Genomic DNA, 19,399 nt, shown 5'->3' with positions numbered 1-19,399 from the left:
AACACTTGCACATGAAAGCACTATGGAATTTCTTGGGGCACCAAAGCATCCCATTTTTCTAGAAAGTACACCTGCCTCCGGCCGAGCCGGGGTCACGTCGCGATTGTTATGATGACAATGGAACACTGACCAGCATGCCAGGGGCTGCCACCACTCACCGAACGTTCGCGCATGTACTCGTGGTGTTTCTTGGGCAGCACATTCTCGCACAGTCCCTCCTCGACGTCGTCCTCATTCAGAGGCTCCACCTCCACTGGGCACAGAGACCTGGGGTAGACCGACATATCATTACAAACAGACACTAGACCCAGCCTGCTACGCTATACTATGAATCAATAGCAAATCACATCCTGACGGACAAGTGAAATGCTTGGGACCAGGCACACTATCACCTGTAAATTACAACTCTCCATGCACTGTGCACTGTGCTCTGTGCTCAGGCCTCTGTGCCCCAAGGATGTAAAGCCTCCACCAGGCACAGAGACCTGAGGTAGACCGACATATCACTACAAACAAGTACCAGACCCGGCCTGCTGCACTCCACTATGAATCAATAATGAATCAAATCCTGACAGACAAGTAAAATGTTCGGGACTAGGGTATATATTTTGACAGAACAAACATCAGTTTAGAGCCAACAGTCAACCTCAACCAGAAACTCACTCAGTCAAGAAAAAGCTACTCTCTGCACACTTCTTGAGACAGTAGAGTGCACACGGCTTCTTGGCAAACTCCACAATGCCATTGCCCGTAGATTTTCCGCGCTCGTCCACCACCACTGTTGCTCTCTCCAGCTGGAACACGATCTCAAATCAACAACCAACAGCAGGTTTCAACACATAAAAGGTAGCCACTATACATAGTTATTTACTGCTAACCCCATCTGCACATGGCTGCAACAGGGAAGGACTAAAGTCAACAATCATTGAAAAGGTGGGATGTTTATTCTGATTTCAGAACTTTTCGTCTCATGGCTACAATTAACATGTCCTGTAGAATCCACAAAAAGCCCACAGACCAAGCATGAGTTGTCAATACATTACCTTTTACACGTATCTTTGAGGATTGGAGAAACTCAAACAAAGTAGACTTGAACCCCTTACCAGCAGTCGGACCAATTACCACGCGCGTGACGACAGGCAGCGACGTCAGGGATGGGCTCACCTCGCCGAACACGGAGAAGGCCAGCTCGAGCAGCTCGTTGCTGACCCAGGGCGAAAGCCGCTTCACCTTGAGGCTGCAGCCCATGGCCGAGAAGCGCACCTTCAGCATGCGGCCATTACGCATCGTGCCGTTCAGCGCCTGGCGCGCCTTCTCCGCGTTTTCCCTGTAGTCCTGCAACGCATCGGCAGCACGGTGTGCACGCTGGATGCTATCATCCCACAGTCACTTACCAGCAAGCTATGATGCTCCCCAGAACACATAACTGTGCCAAATAATGTGGAGTCAATTGTTTGACAAAATGACACAAACAATAACATTTCTCAGAACAGTCACCAAGCACAAACAGATTAAATTTTAGTTTAATTTCTTTCACTTGGTTTCCAAATTTCAGTCATATTCAGTTGTAGAAATTGCCCTGCCATTACATCATTAAATGGTAATTCTTACCAGTTTGACAAACCAATGCCTTCTCCAGGTTGATATATGGGCTCGGCAATCTCGCCAAACACAGATGAACATTTCCTGAAACTCTTCCATAGTAGTGTCATCTGTGAGGTTACGACGAACACAGCGGCACTTGTTTGTGAACTTCTTGGTTCTCCTTGTTGTCATTTACAGGAAGATCAAAGCTGGGTCCCAGCAATCATCTGAAGTTTGTCATTCATGCGATCCTGAAAGACAACCATAGTTATAAACCAGGCACCCACTGTAAGTAACACACATTCTGTTCAGACTACTCTGACCTCAGAGTGCAAAATTATAATCCCATACATACATACATACATACATACATATATATATATAATATATATATATATATATATATATATATCTATCTATCTATCTATCTATCTATCTATCTATCTATCTATATATATATACATCTCTCCTATTATACTCTATATATTTTATATATATATATATATACATATATACCACCATAGTATATCACATCAACAAAGCAAACAAATCTTCACACCCCATTTTCTTGGCATAACAATTCTGCCGCACTTGCAAAGACACATTTTAACTAATGGTCCTGGTGAACATGTTTTGCTATAATTATGACACCAAAGGACAAACGTGGTTAAGCAAGGCAGTTCTCTTATTTACATTTATCCTAGATTGTACACCCCAATAACAAACCAAGGAATGGAACCTATGAGAAGACCACTGCTTGGTAACTACATGGAGACATGCTGCATTCTTTCATGGTTCAGTGGCATCTTTCTTTGATCAGACCTCTCTATGTGTGACTGGGGTTTCATGACACACTCAACTATTGAGGCCATATAGTGGCTCATTTTCACGTGATGCTGGTTATGCAAAGAATTGGACCTAGTATGGAGCTAGGAGTGATGAACAAAAAGCATAGCACAGCATTCTGTTTGCTCTGGGCTTTATGAATGTGAGGTACTGATGAGCACATAGCACCTTTTCCTTGTTTTAGGAGACAGAACTAGTGATCAGAACTAGTGATCAGTCATCAGCCCAATGGAATAAAGGGCCACTTCCAGATATCCTGGTCTCATGGCCCAAAGCCCCTGGATCCCCACACCTTTCCTAGCTAATTTCAGTTAGGCATGACTTGTTTTACCATTTACCTCTTCACCTGCATCAACAATGCTTGTCACCTTAGCATGGCAATGCTCCTGAAGTTGTCAGCATCTGACAAACAAAACTAAGCTTGCTGCATTAGTGGAAACATCTCTGGACACCTACCATGACACACTGCAAGAGATTTTGCTAACGTGTCATGTCCAAAGACCTCTAGTACCACTCATACAAGTCTCCAGCTCCTCTTTTCAACTGATTTCCTCCTGCAACCCTTAGAATGTGGATACCAGAAGATTACTCATGTAGTAAGTACTAACACTAATACACTGATGGTCCAGCATCTATCATGCATAGCTCCCAAAATAACCACTCACCTACATCTTTGAATGGTACCCTCAGTGTGCATGGCAGTAAATGACAACTGAGAATGTCATGCAATAACTGATGCTTGCTGTTCTGTGATATTACAGTCTCATGGTGGTGATAATGGTCACTGCACTCTATAGCCCCATGCACTTAAGATGCGGTAGGAAATGTGAGTGAAGAAAAAAAGTTACAGGCAATACATCCTGCAGATGACAAAACATCAATCCTAAGTTGAACATGTCCAGGGTAGGGCATAATACTGCCATTATTATTTCACAATATGCACACAACAAATCTATGAACCAAGTTTTGAACACAGTTACCACCAATTTCAGTACATAGGCAATGCTGAAGGAATTATGATTGCTAAGATAATGACCAGCAAAAATGATCACCAAATGTGCTTTCAGTTGGATAAAAGAACTGCCCAACTTTGAAATCATACAACCCAAATGACATCTTTAGCATAAAAAAAATGAGGGGGCACAATTATCATCACTGATTTCATGGTTTTGGCCATTGCTGCTCACAGTGCTGTTATGATAGATTGTTTGTCACTCACAAAACTACCATGCAACACTGTTATTATCTCTGCAAGAAGCCAGCAGTTTCATGTATGACATACCGATGGCAGAGGATAAATAAGATGTACTAAAATGGCGAAATAATCATCATGTCCCGGATATGCAAGCACCCTAGAAAAATCGTAATTTTTCACATTTATGCTCACATTTTCTGCTGGTGCAGTTAACTTTCATACAAATCATAATCCTGATAATTTTGTTGATATATGATAACTTACGGTCAATCGCACACCGATCAGAAAGCCGCGTCCCCATTTACCGTATTATTGCTCTTCTTGCACCTCCTATATCATTTCAAGTTGTGGCACTTGAATTCACATTTCCAATGGACAACACATGTAAAGAACCAACAATGTTGCTTGACATAAAGCACTTCCAGAAATCCCAAGGAACTGGACCGAGCCCCGCAAACCGAAAACTGAAGCAAAGCCCACGTTTTCGGTACGTTACATACACGTCAATTGGCGCAGTGCACCTCATACACGAGTCCAGATAATGTGACTCACACTTGTAAGACATAAACAACATCGTGCCGACAATGTCGCTTGAGCTACAAAAACTTCGGTTCAATGATCATGACTCATCATTGCCGTGAGATGTTGCCATCAAGCCGTGAGGACTAACTGCAGTAACACCCTTTTAGTAGTGCACCTTACGTACAATTTCCGTTGGCGTGAGCTGAAAACCGCTCTGACATCCAACGACATGCTCTGGCCGGGATAAGATGCCCACAGAGATCTTAAGGAAATAAGCCAAGCCCCGGAAACCAAGACCGAAGCAGAGCCCACGTTTTCGGTACGGTACATACACGTTTATTGGCGCGGTGCACCTGATGCACGAGTCCGGATAATGTGATTCAAACTTACTAACGTGGGCTTTGCTTCTATCTTGGTTTCCGGGACTTGGCTCATTTCCTTGGGATTATGTTGGCATATTATCTCGGCAGTGTATGTCTTTGAAAGTCAGAGCGGTTTTCAAGTCTCACCAGTGTTGGGAGAAACTTGACGTTTCCTGGTATATGTATACTGGGATATTTTGTACTTCACGATTGTGACCAGGTAAAATGAAATATTTTGTACTCCCATCATGATCTAACAAGAACAACTTTTGGAAAAAAACCCATTTTACACCTTTGTGTCAGGACAAAATAATACCAGAAGGTGCAACAGCTTCAGACTTGCTGCTTTCGTCAGCAGCCATGTATTTATATCCACGAGAGCACAAATCTTGCACCCACCAGACTAAGTGGCCAATAGCAAGCAGCCTGTGTTGCACCTAGATATGTGATAAACCACGCATGAAATGTAAAAAATAAAGGATGTGAATTGAATGGAATCGCCTTGGACAATGTCGGGACGGGACGAGTATAAGCGAGTACCAGAATCACACCAGTCTGTAGGATTAACAAAGCTCTCACTTTCTATGCCCTACGCAGATCAACTCAAACTTGAACATGACTTAACCTACCATTGACGACGAACCGCATTAATTGCCAAGGAATGCAACGAACATTCGTAGAAACACCCGCACACCCGATCGCCTACCGCAGACGGCCGCCTACCACGCGCCACCACTGTGTCATGACAATGTGTCATGACAAGAAGCGAGAATCACTCGCAATTCAGCGTCGGAAACGTCTCAGCTATTCAGCGGCTTGCGCCCGCCTCCCAGCTCAGGTTGGAGGTTTGAACATAGCAAACTCTTCAACTGGTTTCAATGATTCGCCTACTCATGGCTTGATTTGTCAAGAGCATAAAACCTTCTGCTCTCGCTCATGCCTTGACAGATTCGTAAACATTTGCAGGGGAGCTGTATAGAGGAGTGGGCATCACAATTATGAAGAGCCTTATTTGTACTTATCCAGAACTGCCATAATGGTTGGATTTTGGCCACCTGGTATCTGGAGTACAAAAATGTTATGGCAGTTGTGGATTTAAACCAACTTAAATTTGTCACTTACAGGTTTAACTTTAAAGCTGGTAATTCAGGCTTTACAAAAATACCCCTTTCAGTCGAAAAACATCACCATAAATAGCCAAAAAACTGTTCACAGACAGCCATTTCACTCTGGCAAAAACATCACGACACCAGAGTAGCATGAACCCATAACTTTGGCCAGACAAATTAAGGAAAAGGCTTTAGTAGAAGAAACACATCCAATAATTGCAACATAAATTATCATATTTTGCAATATCGGTTAAAGCGCTTCAAAATCAATTAATACCTTGCATTATCTGCCAGAGTCAGCAGAATGACTGACTAGGATCCTTTTAGGCCGGCCTGCACAGGTCTGTCAGGCATTGCACTTGTGCTGGCTCGGCAAATCGGTTAAGAGTGCTGCCTGTCTTTATTGTTCAGGAGGGATGTGCAGGGCCTCCTGTTGACTGGGAGTATGAAGGTGGAGGGCACAAATGTTTAGATGTTTTTAAAACCAGTTAGCTGGTGGAGCCTGAGTTAGCGTGATCATGGCGGGAGTATGAGTATGGTGGCCATCTGTGGCATGTCATTTGCTTTTTTGTGTAGCCTTTTTGTCTGGCTGTGAGGCATTGTACCAACTCTCCATTTGGGAGGGTGTATAAGAGCTCAGTGTGTAGCCACCCTCTATTTTGGAGTGTTATAAGCCGCAATGTGTAATTATCCTCTGTTTTGGAGGGTGTACACACAGAGCCTTTCATAAATTGCAAACCAATGTATATGCACATGTTTTAGCAGTACACAGTATAAGCTTGTGTTATTTCAGTGTGCCAGGTTTAATACTGATGCTTCCTTTCACTTAAAGTGCTTTGGACATGAATTGCTGTATATGTAAAGTGGCACTTTTGTTAGTGCCACCCACTGTACTATTAGCTCTCAAAGATAACCTAAATAAAGCTTGTAAAGCCCCACTATAGAAACTTTGTACCTCCGCTACCAGGGGGAAACTTTCTGGAATTTCCAACACTGGGGTCTCACCAATTGAAATTAACAGCAGTGTACGACTTTAACGAGGATGCTACTAAAGTCAGCCTGCACAACATGATGGCAACATCTCATGGCAATGCACCAGTCATAATCATTGAACGTAAGTTTTGTAGCCCAACCAACACTGTTTGCATGGCGTGTTTATGTCTTACGAGTGTGAATCACATTATGGGGACTCCTGTATGAGGAGCACTGTGCAATAACCCATATGTGCAATGCTGAAAACACTGGCTTTGCTGTCTTCAGCTTCCAGGGCTTGTTCACTTCCTTAGGAATTGCTGGAAGTTGCTTTAGCTCAACCTAGCATTTGCTGACTCTTTGCATGCATTGTCCATTTGGAAATGTCAATTCAAGTTCCAGCAACTTGAAATACTACAGGTGCAGAAAGTGCAATAATATGGTATGCCTTTTCAGTCACGGGACAATTAGCTGTAAGTTATCAAATATACAAACAAAATGATCAAAATTATGGCATGAAAGAAAATTAGGGTCACCAGCAGAAAACTTGAGCATGAATGTGAAAACCATGATCTTTTTCTAGGTTCCTCATGTATCTGTGATTTGGTAATTATTTTGGCTTTTTTAAACATCTTATTAGCTCTCTGCCATCTGCATGATAAAAATGAAATTGCTGGCCTCTTGCCAGAATCATAATATTATTGCATGATAATTTTGTGAGTGATAAGCAATCTATTGTAACAGCATTGTGAGCAGCAATGGCCAAAACCATAAAATCATGATGATAAGCCATGCCCCTCATCAATCTTGGTATCAAGGATGTCATTTGGGTTGTATGACTTCAAAGCTGGGCAATTCTGCTAACATGATGTGCTGCATGTGAAATGCTCTCAGTGGAGATTTCTCTTCTTTTAAAAAGTGAGCTACTTCCAGGGTACCAAAAATGATTCAGGTAATTTAAGCTGAAAACATTCTGGTCCTCAAAAATTAGCTTTCATTGGGTAATCTTTCTTGACATCATCAGTTCCTTGCATTAATATAGAAACCTCATCATAAAGGTTCTTTATATCTTGTTGGTTTTATGGTGTGCATCCTTGGCAACTGACAGCAATGTTAAGACCACATAATGACAACTACCCCATACACTTTCCTCACTTCATTCAGGTGTTAACAGCATAGAGCACTAAATCTTCTACACAATAATCTTGCCCTTGGTGGCTTACCTCCGGATTTCTGGAAGATCCCATGCCTCCACGACCACCGCGGAATCCTCCGCGGCCCCGGAACTCTCCGCCCCCGCGTCCCCTGTGCTCTCCCCCACCTCGGCCCCTATACTCACCCCCTCCCCCACCCCGGCCTCTGTATTCCCCTCCACCCCCACGACCTCTGAATCCACCACGACCCCTGAAGTCAGGGCCGCCGCCACGACCCCGGCCCTCATATCCTCCGCGACCATAGCCCCTTCCCCTGAACCCTCCGTGATTTGGGCTGCCAGAAGAACCATTGTCACCCTCCCATGAGTGGAGGAGGGACTCCATTCGGAGCAGGCGGCGCACCCTCTGCCATTTCTAGTTTGTCCACACAGGATGCCCGAATCCCCGAATTTCCACTGCCAGGCCACCACCGCAACCGTCCGCGACACAGAAATGGACGCCGGTTCGCCCGGAAGCCGAAGACCACGCGATTCGTTTACCGCCGGCTTCAGCGGATCGATGACCGAAGATATTTCAAAATGGCAACACAAAATGTGGTCATAGAATAGTTTCTTTCTGCAACAACTACTCCGTTGCACTGCATAAAATGAAATATTTTCTAGTGCATTACGGCTGATAAATATTTTGACACTTCCCTAGCCGATCAGTTTTATGCTTTTTGTAGTACTTATCCAATAATTTGGCTCACGCCTTTATCCCCAGTGTAAGCATCTTGGTCAAGTCAAAACATTGTTACTTATCATTGAAAGTAGTCGATGTAATAATGATTTACTTAAAGTGGCAACATCTAATTATTTTTATAAAAAGCTGTCGAATTTATTCCAAAAACGTACAGTGACGTCAACACACTTACAAAGTGCTTTTGATGTGATATGTGTTAAGCACCACATCCTTGACATACAATAGTGCTTTATGCTTTCAATAGCGTTGAATAAAACGCAATTCATAAATTTCGTGCATAAATGATCAAAAAATCATCTTTCTAAGGACTGTTGTTTTCATAAAGAGTGAAAGAATAAATCATGATTGATTTCAGTGATCAAGCATGTGCATGCGCCGTGCAAATGAAAAAAAGAAGGTGAAGGAGTCAGACCAGTGATGTTTAAAAATAATAATATCTAGGAATAATTTTTTTATAAGCATCTGTACCCCTTTCTAAATGTAAAATGATAAACTTTTGTGATGAATACTGTATATATCAATGTGAAATTGCGTTTGTAGCGCAACTGTTACATACTATGACGCCAATTTGCAGACAGGTAACCGAAACTTGATGTTATTCAAAATGAATGCATTAGAATTGCTACTGGAGCCTTTAGAACTTCGCCCATTTTACCACTGATGGTTAAAGCAGACATGCTTCCCTTGAGACTGAGGAGATGCGACTTGTCTCTCCGTTATTCCCTGAAGATACTAGTCGAGAGGATCATCCATGCAAAAAGCTTATGGCCAATGAGGCTGCGTTACATGAGGTAGAGACTGGATATATGTAAAGGATTTCTGGTTTCCCGCTATATGAGAGAATACTTGATATGTGCCATGAAACAGGATTCGATTTCCCAGAAGAGGTGACCTTAAAACGCAGCGTCGTTCCGCCATGGAGATTACGTAAATGTACGTTGATAAAGTTGACTAACAGGAGCAAGAGAATGCTAGATGAAGTGCAAATTCAATGTGAGTTTAATGATTTGAGAAGCATGTATACAGAATACGAGTTCATATTTACCGATGGAGCAAAAAGTGCAGACGGAGTTGGATATGCTTTTGTCCACGGTGAAAGACGTCAAAAATTTAAACTTCCTGGACTTTGTTCGATATTTATAGCTGAAGGATTCGCAGTATTACAGGCTCTGAATTATACACATACAAATCGCATCCTCAAATGTGTAATATGCACAGACTCCTTGTCCATTATAACAGCCCTGGGAAATCCGACATCTGAAAACCCGATCGTGATCCATTTACTAGAGACGGTCAATCAGCTTATTGAAATGGGCAGCATAATCATTGTCCTCTGGATCCCAAGCCATAGTAATATACGTGGAAACGAGACAGCGGATGCACAAGCAAAGATGGCTGTAAGATTGAATGACGTGTGTTATTTTCAAATGGGTCCTAAAAATTATTTTCCTAAAGTGCGTCGAAGTATTCGTGAATTATTCGACAAATATTGGACAGATTACAAACCTAGGACCAATTTAAAACGCATGAAAGAAGGGGTAGGAGACTGGGTCTCCTGTAAGCGAGCAGTCCGACGCGAAGAGATAGTGCTGTGCCGGCTGAGACTTGGGCATACTCGTTATACCCACTCATACATGATAGATGGAAACCTCCAGCCTGAATGTGAACGATGTCAGTGTCCATTAACAGTGTATCACATTCTTCTCGAATGTCCCGTATATTTTCACGAAAGACGATCATTGGTAACACTATGTCAACGGTCCAGAGCACAATTTTGTGTGAGGTCGCTGGTAGGAAATCAATTCCCGGACATCATTGATGGAGTGATGAAATATTTGCGACACTGCGACCTACTGAAACAATTGTGAAGTGCTGCCTTTGCGTGCGGGACATGTGCAATTTTTGCTTTGCTGTCATTGATTGCTGCCATGTTGTTTATACTATATTGTAATTGTTTGAAATGAGTTGTTTATTCTATGTATAATTTAAGCTTGCACGCTTATCCGTGTACGATGTCTGACTGGATGCTTGAGAAATGTGAGAAGCAAGGAAGTGGTATAGGAATTATGTGTAGCAAATATGTGTATATGTGTGATACGTGGGCGTGTGCGTAAGCAGAGGAGATTGCATGAATGAGGTTTGAACGAGCATGGTGAAGACAGATGAATGTGCGTGCATGCGTTAGAGTACACGGCGTGGCAGACATGTGAAATTTCCATCTGGTAAATGCTTTGGTAAACGGCAATGTTGTGACTGCCGACGACTGACTGATGACTAACCTGCAACGTCTATCATGTGGGGAAGCTGCGGTTAAAAGAAAATGATAAAAAAGAGCCTGGCAAAAAAACCGGACCTTTTGTTCTCTTGTTTTAGTTCACTTATCAGTTTATGTATCTGAACATTTAACACCGAGTTTTCTAGAAACTAACACCGTTTACTGTACCTCCTTGCTACACCACTGTCCTGCACGAAAATTCCTGACCAGTGCGACACATTCCTTCTATCCTCTGTCGCGCTTAGTTACCACCTGTGCTACCAAACTTCTAAGACAACACATCGACGATGGACGCCTGGGCCCAAGAGGCTATGCACCCTAAACCAACAACAACAACAAGTAACCGAAACTTATCAAGGGGGCGGAGTTTTTACGATGTGGGTCGAGTGTGGTTGCCGGTGATGCCAAAATCTTTGAAATAAGTTCTCTAGCCTTAAAGCGGAATATAGAAGGTTTCATTGTGTGATAAGGAACATATAGGTGGCTTATGTTTAAATCTCTAGCTCAGTTACTGAGCAAGGACTCGGTATGTTTATGAGGGTGTTTTTCAACTACCATTTTACTGTTGCTTAGTATTGATGATCTAAACAGAAGTTATGAGTAGACAAAAGCTAATTAAGATCATTTGATGTCTAAAAAGTTACGAACAGCTACGGCTCAAGCCAGAAACTCTTGAAATTGTCCCGCATATAATCTGGCATTTCCCCATCATTCTTAAAGATGATGCAATGTTGTATTTACAGCATGTGTTTAGGGAAAAATTTGTATTGAATCAAAGAAAAACCAGTGGGGTGCATTTAAGTGAAACAAGTTTCATTCCCGGGTGTGTGTTTAGTGTACATCAGTATTTTTTTGTTAAAGTTCTTCCACTCATTTGCAGTTATTCTCTGATAATTATTGATGTTATATTCTGTATAAATTTCATGCTTCATGGGTAATAGATCCCTAAGGTGTTTATGGAATAATTTGTGAGCACATGTTCCATACTTAGGATACTCAAGTTTACATCTTTTATATCTGTTGTGACACATTTGAAACACCAGACTTTGATGTTTCAAATGTATGGTCTGATTTGTGAAGTCTTTGAAGTGAAATTGTGCTCAAAAGTGATAATTAACAGTCTTTGTTATCAGGAAATGCACCCACAGCAGGTTTTTTGGTCTGTACTTTTTGTCTACATAAACTGTGTGTTGCTAATGCATTAGTGGCTTTTGAAGGCCAGATCATTCAAGATCAAGCTGGCCAAGCTCATTTTTTGTGGACAGGTTTGGTACTTGAAAGGTCAGTACTGTGTACCTTACAGCTTTGGAAGACTTCTCTAACCTCCAGAAATGCAACTTAATTAATTCTTCATATCGCCTAATAAGCCAGTGCAACAAGCACCTTTCACTTTTCGGACCTGATGTGATATACTACTGGGTACATGTATCAGTATTGACTTGTACCAATTTAAAGTGCCAGTACCACTAGTGCCTATTGCCTATTTCAAGAGCTAATCAATAACATTTTCCACACTTGTAACTTGTGCAGTGCTTGACATAACAAGACCAGTCTGTGAATTGCCAATTGGATGCCTTTGATTTTCCCTTGGTTGTGGTTTAATTGTCTGATGCCATCCCTCTGATGAGGTGAAGGTGAAACAAAGTCACACAGGTCTAATGTTTATTATGTACCTTACCTTTTTACACATGTGTGAACAACTCAAATCTTCAGCACAATATTCAGAGCATGTTTCTACTCCATCCTCCTCAAAGTTTGTATGCAAACCACATCTTATAGCAGGGTCAGCAGTCACAACAAATTTGGCTCAGAGTACTTGACACGGTCTTCAAAGTTATCACATTTGTACTGTGTTTCCTATTTTACATCTGCAGAGCTTTCCCTCATAACTGGCAGCAGGCATGGCCCTTGTATGTAATTGTATGTGTCTTACCTGGCAGGGACACTAGCTATGACTGGTGTAGGGGAGCAGCACCCCTTCAGGTAGCAGCTCTGGTAGCAGGTAGAAGGAGGAAGCTGTTCACTTGAGGGCCTAGCAAGTCTGCCAGTATGTGAGATCTACTCCACTTGCACGTTATGGGCAACCACACTTTTTGCATGCTTGGCACAGACAGCAATTTTCATTTTTCACAAATGTATACCTTGGTAGCTACTTGTATACCTTGGTAGCCACTTAACTGTTATGGTGTCATGGTGTTATGGTGCAAAATAACCTTAGCAGCCAGCATGCATCAAAACCCTGATCATAATCATCAACTGTGTGTATGTGGAGCTGTATAAATAATATTTTAATGTTGTGTCATCATTTTTAGCTGCCTTCAAGATACCTACCATGAATTACAGCTACAGAGCAATATTGGTGCACCTGTTCCAGCAAAATACAACTTCTTTGGCTGCCTTTGGTGACTGCCTGCTAGACATATTTGGATACAAAGATATAAATGGATTGGTTGCAATCAAACAAGATATTGAGAATGATGCACTTCTTATCAGGAAGGCTCACTGTAAGTATGGATGTTTAGTTACATGAACCATAATTGCATCTGTGGGTACAAAACGATCACTACAGTTGCTGTACTGTAGAAGGCTGATATTTTTTGGAATTCAGTTGGGATTACAGGTCCTCTATATTTTTATCACAAACTTATTTGTCTTTTGCAAACAGTGCTCAAAAGTAATATATATTGTCTTTAATATAGGCAAAAAAGGCCAGGAGTTCTTGCCTTTTCAGCATTATGAGTTCAGATGGTTGATGTTGACAGATATCCACCTGCAATGTACCAGAAGGTGCTGGTTAATTGATGCTATCAAGTAAACATTCTGTTTTACCATTCTGTTAAAAAATGTTCTGTTTTACCTACCCTTGATACAAAGTATTGTTCCATTATGGGATTGACACTATCGCCCACTTATACTTCATAATGCCATTCCACCAGTGCCTCTTTTAATGTTGATATGCATTGCAATTTTATCTCCAAAACTCAGATTTTAATCTCATTTTTATATCAACTAAGTAAACCTGTATTCACAGGCAATAACATTTAACTAACCACTATCTGTTGCCATTGCTGGCAATCATTAGGTGACTCCATTTCACAGCAGATGCTGGCATAGAACTGAAAAAGGATGGCTGGACAGCTTCTATTCTTCAAGTGAGTGAATGTGTTCTCAGCTGACCTTTGGAGGTTTAGTCTGCTGGATGAAATCCAATGCCTAATGTAATTCTGGATCTATGACATGTGTTATGGAAAGAAAGTAGTGAGCTATTTAAGAGATGCAATATATATATATATATATATATATATATATATATATATATATGCATATATATGCATATATATATATATATGTGTATATATATATATACATATATGCATATATATATATATTATATATGTAATCTATACATACATATGAAGAAAGTCCCTTTATATAACAAATAAAATATAACAAAGAAAGTCTCTGCTCTCCTATTGTAATGCAGCCAATGCTTCCTGGCACCATACTGATGCGACGTCTCCCTCTGCAGCACAACACATGCTGTCCTGTGCTGTACATGACGCCGCGCGTGCGCAGCTCGCTGCCGCCGGATGTGGCCGGCCGCGGCGTCAACGTCGGCATCTGCGTGATAGTCGAGAGCGCCGACCAAGCCGTGCTGCTGTCGTGCCGCGCTGCGCACATGCGCACGTTCGCCGGCGCCTGGGTCCCGCCCGGCGGGCACATCGGTCGGTGACGCCCGTCGCCGGGCTGGCTGGGGTATCGAGAGAAGGTCTCTGCCATATGTTATAGTGGGTGTGGGGGGATGTAGGGTGTAGATCGCGCTTGTGGTTTTATACTTGGGGCTTAGCAGATGTAAAGGTTTACGTACGTTATTACCGAAGCCTATTACGAACTTTTGATGGTCGCTCACATTTTGTGGCCAAGTAAGCCGTTTTCGACGGCTGTTGCCTTTTGTTAATGGCCGATATTGCATTGTGTGCAATATGTTGCTAATATCTTGCCGCTGACGCTGTGTGCAACGTCTTGTGCGAATTTGTTGTTGTTGAACTTGTGTGTAATATCTTGTTGATACTTATGGTTTGTTTCCGGCTCCCCGTCTGATTTCACCGACCGCTCGTTATTACCATCTCTGACACTGACCATTAGCCGTAGGTACCGGCCCAAACCGGGGACTGACGACATTGACCGTTCGCTAGTAGCTTTTCGCATTAGACGCGCGGGTACTAGCCGCCTTTTACCACTCCCTAGTCACCGAGCATCAATCTGATCTGACCTATGTCACGATGTGCTAAAATGCCGGCGTCATTATCGCCACAGTCTCTGACACCAATTGTAGTGGGTCACCGAGACCCAGCTGGCGGTAAGCATCAAACCAGCAGCCCGCTGTTGGAAGGCTGGCGTTTTACCACTGAGCAGCGATGAGCCCTGCCCTGGCCATTGACCTGACCATTGGGATGGCTGTTGACCCGGCCGCCGGCGTGACCGATGACCCGATCGCTACCCAGCCCGACCCCTGACTCCTGACCCGACATGACCTGTCGCGACTTAACCGTCTGTCACGTCTGCCGTCAGAGGCGGGCGAGACGATCACGGCCGCTGGCCTGCGCGAGCTGTTCGAAGAGACGGGCCTGGACCTGCGCAACTCTCACCTGGTCGTGGACACGCTCGGCTTCTGGGAGTCGGTGTACCCGCACCTGCTGAGCGCCGGTGACCCGCGCCGCCACCACCTCGTCGTCTACCTGCACGTGGTGGTGCCCCAGCCGGCCGCCCAAATTCTCACACGTCTCAAGGTAAGCAAAATGTGAGGTAGCGGCCTGATACAACTGGCTGTTGCACATTGAATGCAGGTTTCGTGGCAATTCCATTACTGTGGCCCGGTCCTAGTACCTTGTGTGTGTCAAGCTGCAAATTAAATATATTAACGCTTATATTAACGGCATACAAAGCCAGAGGTAGGGTGGGGAAACTCAAATGCTCGGAATGCGCGATGCTTTGTGATAGGGTTTGATGTCCGGGTCTCACTGCAGCTGGATTCGGAGGAGGTGCAGGCCGCCATGTTCTTGACCAAAGAGTTCGTTTCAAACGTCGTCTCCAGCGACTCGACGCTGCAGCAGGGTCCACCCGAGTCGTATGAAGTACTGGTGGTGGACGAAGAGCAAGGTGGGTGAAATGCTCACTCGTCGTCTCCCAGTGCGGCGCTGTCTTAGCAGCTGCGCTGCACTGTCAGGCACGTGCGTTGTGTCGCTGCTCTAGTTCGCCCTGGCAGCGTGGAAATAGCATGTCGTAACTTGGTCAAAATTTTGTGTAGGTACTGTCAGAAAAAGGCAATCAGTCTACGAGAAAGGAAAGGTCAATAACAAACAATGGCCATCGCTTGGTGCTCATGATTCCATGCAATTTCTGAGGAAACCTCAGTTGCAATTTGTGCTGGTTAGTGGCTTCATTAGATCTCAGCCACTGCCGACTGGTACTGGCGTGTACGTGCGTTCCTGAGATGCTCCGTTTGGTACAACGGAAGACGCTTTGCAAACTTTTGGCATCATATGCGTGCACCATCAACCGAGCATCCATTGGCGAGATCTCATGGTCACTTCTTCGCCAAATGTTTACACACCCTCTCACGATGCGCCACTGACTTGCTCGCCGCTCCTGGTCGCTTGAGATGAGGTAGAGGTATTTCGTTGAGCTCTGACGCCTGCTTGGCCTGCCCGAGCAGAGTCGGGTCAGAGCCTTATGACGATCGACGCCACGTCTGTGTATCAGCGCGCCACCGTCTGCCGTCGCGACGTGGCGTTCAAGTCGGAGCGCGTCACTTTCGGCACCCACTTCGCGCTCGAGCGCTGGCTGGACAAGGCGCGCCGGCGCGCCGGCCTCTCCCAATTGTGACGCCCAGCACTGTGACGTCACACCAGCCGTGGGGGTGGCCGCGGTTGTCCCGCCGTGGGGTCGCTCACTTCCGCGTGGGTGCCACGCATGTCGTTCACTGGGCGTCACCTGTTGTTATCGTTTATGGTTATCCGTCATGGCTCGTGGCTGGTTAGCCATTGTGGGCATCACAGGCATCTGCCACTAGTGGTATTGTGCATCATGTGTGGCGTGTTACCAACTGTAGGTGTCATCTATGGCTGTTCACCTCGTGCTCTGAACATGCCGGTGGTTTTTGTCTTTGACAACACCGTTTGAACTCCGTCTTTTATATCATTAGATGACGCAGCGTTTTGGATGGAAATGATCCATTTCTGAAGGTCGTTGTGGATCGATCGGTTTCGCCAATGTACAACCATTTATCGGGCCTGCTTATCATTGTGCATCATATGGATAATTCATTGAATCATGCTGTGAGTATCCTTAATGGTGGATGTGGTGATCGACCATATTATGGTGCACTGGTTATTGTGTATTAAAAGCGGCATACGTTGTCGTATTATATGGGTTGAACATCACCCCATCAGACCGTAACGTGAGCATTTACGGCCTGCCGCTATCTCATGCGTATAACATATTCCAATTTTAAATGTGCCCTCTGCCAGTAATGTCAATCTCACCTTCTCCCATGTTTTGGGGTTTGTGCATAGGCCACTTTTGTCGCACAGAGGCCACTCTTATCGATCATTAGTCTATGACACTGGCGTTCAGTACAAGCACCTCACCATGGTGGTTTGTGGTGGTGCCGTGGGTATGCCTCGTGCACTGTCGTGGTTGAGTGCCTTTGTCAGCTGCCTGGCTCCCCACCTACTTAGGCGTGCGTCGGCTCGCACCAGGGATCATACGAGGGGAGCACGCCAACCTGGACATGTATTGCGGCTAATTTAGACGGGCGTGCGTGCCCCACCTGTGTGGTCGTGTTTGTTGAAGTACTGTTCAGTTTGTCTGGTAGCCTGGGTTAGCACGCTGAATATGCAGTTCGTGGGCTGCGCCCAGCTGTTTGAATTTTCAGGTAATACATTGGCTGTGATGCCAACCACACGCCACTGGTTTTGCATTATCAAGGCGTCTTTACGTACAGATCAATTTGGTGTAAATCATGCTTTTTTTGCGATGTCTGATACAATATTCTGCATTGCATCACTGGGTCGGATACTCATTACATTGACCACGAATTAAACTTGACCAGTATGTACGCCAAGGCAGCCGTAATAGCCCTCGCAGAAACCTCGGGAGAATTCAGATGCAAATGCGTTGATATTTCGGCACAATGCATTCATGGAAACGCTTCTATTGTTTAGACAAAGGCGTGTTGCTGAAATATAAACGCATCTTTATCTCCTTTGTTTTTTTTTCTCTCCGAGGAATAGGGCTATTACCACTGCCTTATCTATGCGAAGCATATGCGCTCTCGGCATTAATTAAACGTATATGCAAAATTCCTCTGGTTAGAGGTGTAATCCGGCGACAGTTTAAAAGTAAGAGTTTCCCGTGTTCTGAACCAGCCAATGGGACAAACGAGTCCACATCCAAAGTGAATGCAGTATTTGAGGGCACCGGAAGCCTATCGACCTCCGCAGAAGATGACACCAGCCATCCCGACCGATGTGGTAAAACGGCATCCCTGAACATGAGTTAAACAGGATTTTACGATGGCGCTTGATGATATTACTTCGATTTGATTTAATTCAATTTTCTAATTTTACGATTGCGTACGCCCCTGCCCCTGGGTAGGCGGGATGCGCACAGAGAGCATTACCAGGCTCTGAGGCCGTGAACTCAGGCCGCCACAGGCCAGTCGTGAATTTTCATGGTTGTGCATCTCACCCCACACGCCTATGGCGGGACGAAAAGTGCACCCCAAAGCAGGGAACGAATCCGTAAACCGCGGGCTGCTGGCAGTGCGCGCCCCTGAGCTATGGCGGATCTAGGGACTGGACGGGCTACGCCTCCACATTCAAGATGGCCAAAGCTGGACGAAAAGCACATACTTGTACTGTGAAAAGAAAACCTAAGCGATTTCTGTTCCGGTACTTTAGTCATTAAATGCTCCTTACCAGCATTGCTTGGGTAACATGAAGCGAAATTGATGAGCTTTTCAGGGAGGACATTTGAAATAGCCCCTCCCCCCAAAAAACGGTGTCCCCAGGATGGCATCGTGAGTCCACCCTTGCCCCGGCATACATGCATTTTGCATCTCGAGTAACCTCCAAACCTCGAACTGACACGGGCAGAATACAGGAACCCCGCGCAACCAAACCGACCCCACCCTGAGATTGACCACGGCCCTAGAACAGAGAGACCAAGGCCATGTAGTAAGGTTTGATCACCCGGGGATTTTTCCGGTACTTTTCCTTCACCATTACAGTGATGTCATAGAGTCGCAGCGTGGCATCACCGCGCCGCCTGCAGTACCTTCGCGTCTGCTACACCGGTGCACCTACTAACGAATGCATCTGGTGATCGTCACAGGGGACTTCAAAAAGTACGATGAGACTTGAAAGGGGATTTTTGTCACACCTGTTGTAGAACAGCGAACATAGGCCTAGGGACCATGAACCCATGTGCCATGCCACTCCCATTTGCTGAAGATGCCAAACATTGAGTCTGGCGATGCATTGAAGTTGGCCAGCCTACAGATGCTTAAACGTAAGTTAGCGAATCTGCCCAAGGTCCAGCCACTGCCAAAGGAAGAACTGAGCGGCAGCAGGATC

The 19,399-nt window shown here is 44.5% G+C and overlaps 2 protein-coding genes across 18 annotated transcripts; one reads left to right on the top strand and one right to left on the bottom strand.

Moving 5' to 3' along the window:
• Nucleotides 1-20: 20 nt before the first annotated feature.
• Nucleotides 21-1,620, bottom strand: LOC119100223 (protein no-on-transient A-like). The gene is made up of 5 exons (XM_037223332.1): nucleotides 1,612-1,620; nucleotides 1,165-1,335; nucleotides 664-794; nucleotides 159-267; nucleotides 21-71 (listed from the first exon to the last, which is right to left on the bottom strand). Exons 2-5 carry the CDS (start codon nucleotides 1,285-1,287, stop codon nucleotides 21-23), a joined length of 414 nt encoding a protein of 137 aa, XP_037079227.1. The 5' UTR covers nucleotides 1,288-1,335; nucleotides 1,612-1,620.
• A 9,401-nt stretch (nucleotides 1,621-11,021) lies between these two features.
• On the top strand, nucleotides 11,022-17,726 carry LOC119101607 (nucleoside diphosphate-linked moiety X motif 17). Of its 17 annotated transcripts, none has more exons than XM_037224979.1 (9): nucleotides 11,063-11,099; nucleotides 11,894-12,041; nucleotides 12,701-12,762; nucleotides 13,073-13,264; nucleotides 13,860-13,912; nucleotides 14,290-14,485; nucleotides 15,333-15,550; nucleotides 15,856-15,920; nucleotides 16,477-16,586. In XM_037224979.1, exons 1-8 carry the CDS (start codon nucleotides 11,072-11,074, stop codon nucleotides 15,892-15,894), a joined length of 936 nt encoding a protein of 311 aa, XP_037080874.1. In that variant the 5' UTR covers nucleotides 11,063-11,071; the 3' UTR covers nucleotides 15,895-15,920; nucleotides 16,477-16,586. The 17 variants fall into 17 exon arrangements, with proteins under 17 accessions (XP_037080862.1, XP_037080873.1, XP_037080869.1 ...); XM_037224966.1 differs by having other exon boundaries at nucleotides 11,064-11,099; nucleotides 12,701-12,743; nucleotides 13,135-13,264; nucleotides 15,788-15,920; nucleotides 16,477-17,726; XM_037224965.1 differs by having other exon boundaries at nucleotides 11,068-11,099; nucleotides 15,788-15,920; nucleotides 16,477-17,726.
• Nucleotides 17,727-19,399: the final 1,673 nt, after the last annotated feature.

The sequence above is a fragment of the Pollicipes pollicipes genome, unplaced genomic scaffold, assembly GCF_011947565.3.
Source record: "Pollicipes pollicipes isolate AB1234 unplaced genomic scaffold, Ppol_2.1 Scaffold_4881;HRSCAF=5763_pilon_pilon_pilon, whole genome shotgun sequence".
Lineage (NCBI taxonomy): Eukaryota > Metazoa > Arthropoda > Thecostraca > Pollicipedomorpha > Pollicipedidae > Pollicipes > Pollicipes pollicipes.
Note: the sequence above shows the minus strand (reverse complement) of the source record. Positions and strands in the feature narration are given on the sequence as shown.

Excerpts from the sequence above, each read along its gene's own strand:
- LOC119100223 (XM_037223332.1), bottom strand. The coding sequence starts at position 1,287 with ATGCGTAATGGCCGCATGCTGAAGGTGCGCTTCTCGGCCATGGGCTGC. Across the intron at positions 795-1,164 it reads CCTTCTCCGTGTTCGGCGAG|CTGGAGAGAGCAACAGTGGT; the intron begins GTGAGCCCATCC and ends ATCGTGTTCCAG. Across the intron at positions 268-663 it reads AGTAGCTTTTTCTTGACTGA|GTCTCTGTGCCCAGTGGAGG; the intron begins GTGAGTTTCTGG and ends GGTCTACCCCAG.
- LOC119101607 (XM_037224965.1), top strand. The coding sequence starts at position 11,072 with ATGCACCCTAAACCAACAACAACAACAA. Across the intron at positions 13,265-13,859 it reads TCTTATCAGGAAGGCTCACT|CAGATGCTGGCATAGAACTG; the intron begins GTAAGTATGGAT and ends TCCATTTCACAG. Across the intron at positions 15,921-16,476 it reads GGTGGTGGACGAAGAGCAAG|AGTCGGGTCAGAGCCTTATG; the intron begins GTGGGTGAAATG and ends CTGCCCGAGCAG.